At 42.9% G+C, this 4,496-nt stretch overlaps 1 protein-coding gene across 2 annotated transcripts in view; it reads right to left on the reverse strand.

Moving 5' to 3' along the window:
• Positions 1–2,536: 2,536 nt before the first annotated feature.
• CWC25 (CWC25 spliceosome associated protein homolog) overlaps positions 2,537–4,496 on the reverse strand; it is a 12,089-nt gene continuing 10,129 nt past the window's right edge. For both annotated transcript variants that reach the window (XM_015814765.1, XM_015814764.1), the window contains exon 10: positions 2,537–2,939. In XM_015814765.1, coding sequence (XP_015670251.1) covers positions 2,825–2,939 — 115 coding nt within the window. In that variant the 3' untranslated portion in view covers positions 2,537–2,824. The remainder of the gene's footprint in view (positions 2,940–4,496) is intronic.

A 4,496-nucleotide genomic window follows, 5' to 3' on the forward strand; every position in this document is an offset into this window, starting at 1 on the left:
AAGGAGAGAACAAACCAGAGCCTCTTTAAAAGGTCCCAGGAGTATCCCTCTTGCAGTGAGGAATTTATCACTCATAAACTCACCTGCATCCTGGAAGTTTTCACCAGCCAAGAGGGACAAGGGTACTTGTATTGACAGTGCAGCAGACCCTGCCTTTAGGATCAGCAGGGTCAAACTATTCTCAAATTACTAGGCAAAATGTCTCCCTAGCTATCTCATAAGAACCTCCAGCACACAAAGGTTCTAACTGGGAACAAATCGGAATGATTTTATCTGACAAGAATTCAACAAATTCTCCACAGCCCTGGGAATGATTGTCTGAGCCCCCCCCCCTCACCTTGTCTAGGAAAGATTGGGTAATTCAGAACAGGGCTTTTCAACCTTTTCACCCATTGTACCACTTTTAGGATATGGCAACATCCGAGTACCACCAGTCGCCTAGCAAGGTGTCAAAAACTTGATGACCCCCAAAAAAGGAAAAAAGTGATAAAGTACAGGTAGTCCTTGACTTACAAGTTCGCTTAGTGACTGAAGTTACAATGGCCCTGAAAAAAGTGCCCCCCAAGCCACAGCTGAGCAAGACACCTGCCTGGCCGCCCGGCAGTGCTCTTCCTCCTGTCCCAGGTTTTCATTGTTGAGAGCATTTCGGTTGAGGATTGGCAGCGGGGGTGGGTTGGGGGGGGGAAGTGTTTGGTTTTTATTCCCCCCCCCCCCGTCTGCTGGGTGATTGCAGCAGGTTTTGGTCACTTCACATGACCCTGGGACACTGTGACCGTCATAAATATGAATCAGTTGCCAAGCATCTGAATGTAAATCACAAGACCCTGGAGATGCTGCAACATTCCAGCTGATCGGCGCTTCTTGGCTCAGAAGCGCCAGGATCAGCGCCGAGCTCCAGCTGGAGCCTGGCACTGATCCTGGCGCTCCCGCTGAGCCCTGACAGCCCTGCACCTCCAGCCGTCTCTTGCTCAGGCTTGTGCGGTGCTGCCACCGGTTCAGCTCATTCCCCTCCTGCTACCACTTTTCTAGGATGGTGGCCTTAAAAAGCTGGTAAGCAGCCTTAATAGTGTCCAGTTGGAGTCATCCTTCCCCTCACCTTGGGAAGACAGTTTTTCTATGGACTGGGGGAGTAGTTTCACACACTGCCTGGATCCCACTCATGCGCAGATAGGGTTTCGCTTGCTCGTGCAAACCAGTTCACAAATGGCTTCTCCATTTTGGCTTTCTTTTTGCAAAATAAATGATGAATGATATGTCATCTGAGGTTATATTTACTTACTTTTAAGAACTATAAGGACCAGATGATTTTACTGATATGTAAAAATACAGAACTCAAAGACGGTATCCTTTTTTTCACGATTGTAGATAGTATCTTGCTAAACAACCATAGAAGTGATATGCACACTCACCCACTGCTCATGCAAGTGGAGATGAGTGCGCATGCATGTGCCTGTGACTTGGTTTCGAACGGCTCAAGGCCATAGTAACTTGCAAGGTACAGTAAATGTAAAATGCAGAATGTAAAAATTCTATATACACTTCTAAATATTTTTAAATACCACAAAAATGCTAAAAAGCTATATAGAGATATATACATATATTAAATGCCAGCTAGATATATAAAGGTGAATATTTACATATCACAAAAGAATATATGAAAGACTGCTGTCCTAAAGTTTTGTCTGTTCCCTTTTGCCTATTAAGAAACTTTGCTTGTTATAGAAGCTGTTTTAGGCACAAAAGTTTCATGTTTCTAGTAAAAAATGAATAAAATTATTCTCTCCTTTTAGGAAAGAGATTTTTCTCTACAGTAAGCATTATGTCTTGCATCAAATAAAATGATGTGAAAATTCTGGAGAGGAAAGAGATAAAACTGAAAAACAGAAGTATAAACCCAGTTAGCCTGGACCCAAGTATATCATACTCTTAAGAACATGAAAGGCAGAGGAATCATTATTAGACAATGAAAGCTTCTGTAATAATCTTTCTCTTTGTAATATCACTAAAAGTAACTTGTTCTGATTCCATCTTTCCTTTCAGTGGGAAGAGGAGCAAAACTTATAACCCTTTATAGCACTACATTATAAAATATAATGGAAGCATCACTGCTTCAGACAGAAAGGTGGTGCAGAGAGTGGTGAGGATGGCCGAAAAGATCATTGGCAGTTCCCTCCCTCCCATCCAGGACATAGCACATAAGCACTGCTTGAACAGAGTCCTCAGGATTGTCTGGGACACTACACGTCCTCTTCACGATCTGTTTTCCTTGTTAACTTTCTGGGAGGAGGCTTCCTGGTATCCGAAGCAGAACATCCAGATTCAGCCATAGTTTCCTCCCATACAGCATTAACCTTGTGAACTCTCAAGCTTCCTCCTTCCGTTATATATTCAAGATGGACAGTATTTAATATTTATTTGCTACGTACTGTATATGTAGGGATGTGGGTCTATACATGTTGTTCATAGTATGTTTAGGTGTGCACCATGTATGTGTTTCACTTTGAGAGCGGACAACTAAATTTCATTTTTGATGTGTGCCGTTGTGCCCACATTAAAAAAAAATGACAATAAAGCTTATCTTATCTCTATAAAAGAAAAGGCAGAGATTTCTAACAAATTGGTCTATAAGGATATCTCAAGTTGTACGTATTTAAAATACCTTAATTTGAAAACATTGTAATGGAATATCACAGTGAACCCTCTTGTGCTATCCAGACAAAGGAAAAAAAATAACCTGGCCCATGAAAATTTCCTGAATGGTCCTGAGGAAAAAAACAAAAAACCCCAAATCCTTAGTAGGCCAGTGATAGGACACAAAAGAATTTCATCGATGCATGAAGTTTTTTTCTAGGGCTGCTGGTGTCCTTTGGATAGAGTGGATGTTTCTCTTCACCCTGTCTTCAAGAGACGAAGTGGACGCACTCTCCAATTTTATATTACTGCAAGTTAAAGAAATAAAGGAGGGTGTTAAGAATTAGAAAAGCATTCATTTTGTCCTTTATAACATTTTTCACTAGAAAAAAGATGACCCAAAAAAACAAGAAAAAAAGGAGAAATTAACCAGGATATTAAAAAAACTGTTTAAATGTCCTTCTGCATAATATGTGTCTGTGTGTGTGGGGGGGGGGGAGGAACAATACAAAGCATGAAATCTCTCAAGTCTAGAAAGGAAAATCTATCTTGTTTTCACTCTTTTCTGTAGTCATTAACTCATACATGATTTTTTGCATCACTCTTTACACATAAAAAAGCTTTCCTCTTATTCATGCTCCAACACTGGAAATGTTTAAGAAGAGACTGGACAGCCATTTGTCTGAAATGGTGTAGCAGGGAGTTGGACTCCATGACCTTCAAGGTCCCTTCCAACTTTATTACTATTACTAAGATAATTCTATGCCTCTGTACTTTCTCCCTCATACCCAGATTTTTACCTAATCCTTAGCAAGATCATATTATCCTAAAGTAGTTTACAAACACTATTATAGTTCCTGCTCTAATATGTTTAGATTCCAATTCATACACAAATAGCCCATTATGGAAAAGGCTGAGGAAATTATTGAAATTGTGCAAAGTATTTAAAAGGGGTTCTACTGAAAGTGAAGCATCCCTCCCCAAATTGTTAAAGAAACCCCACCCTTTGGAAAGTTCACAGAACTGCTTTGAAGGCTCCATCCAGGCTCCACATTTGCCACTTTACTGGCTGTTCCAGCAGAAGCACTGTCTACATATATATACAGGTAGTCCAACAGTTCATTTAGTGACCATTAGAAGTTACAACAGCATTGAAAAAAGTGACTTTCAACCGTTTTTCTCACGACCACTGCAGTATCCCCATGGTCATGTGATCAAAATTCAGACACTTGGCAAGTGACTTATATTTGCAGTGTCCTAGGGCAGGGCTTTTCAACCAGTGGTATGGGTACCACCTGTGGTACATTGGCACCTGGCAGGTGGTACGCGACCATCCTAAAAAAGTAGCGGGGGAGGGGAATGAGCTGAACCGGTGGCAGCACCGCACAAGCCTGAGCGAGAGATGGCTGGAGCTGCAGAGCTGTCAGGGCTCAGCAGAAGTGCCAGGATCAGCGCCAGGCTCCAGCTGGAGCTCGGCCCTGATCCTGGTGCTTCTGCTGAGCCTGAAGAAGCACCAATCAGCTGGAAAGCAGCACTGATCCTCGTGTTTCTGCTGAGCCCAGAAGAAGCGCCGATCAGCTGGAATGTTGCAGCATCTCCAGGGTCTTGTGATTTACATTCAGATGCTTGGCAACTGATTCATATTTATGACGGTCACAGTGTCCCAGCTACCAGCGCCTCGGCATAGTCAGCTGATTCCATCGCTGACTATAGGGGGCGAAACTTTGGCCCCCTCGGATCGGGTCCGCAACTTGGGTGTTCTCCTGGATTCGCGGCTGACACTGGATGACCAGTTGGCGGCCGTGACCAGGGGAGCGTTTTATCAGGTTCGCCTGATTCACCAGTTGCGGCCGTTTCTGGACCGG

Source organism: Protobothrops mucrosquamatus, unplaced genomic scaffold, assembly GCF_001527695.2.
Source record: "Protobothrops mucrosquamatus isolate PMUCROS unplaced genomic scaffold, P.Mucros_1.0 scaffold283, whole genome shotgun sequence".
Classification (NCBI taxonomy): Eukaryota; Metazoa; Chordata; class Lepidosauria; order Squamata; family Viperidae; genus Protobothrops; species Protobothrops mucrosquamatus.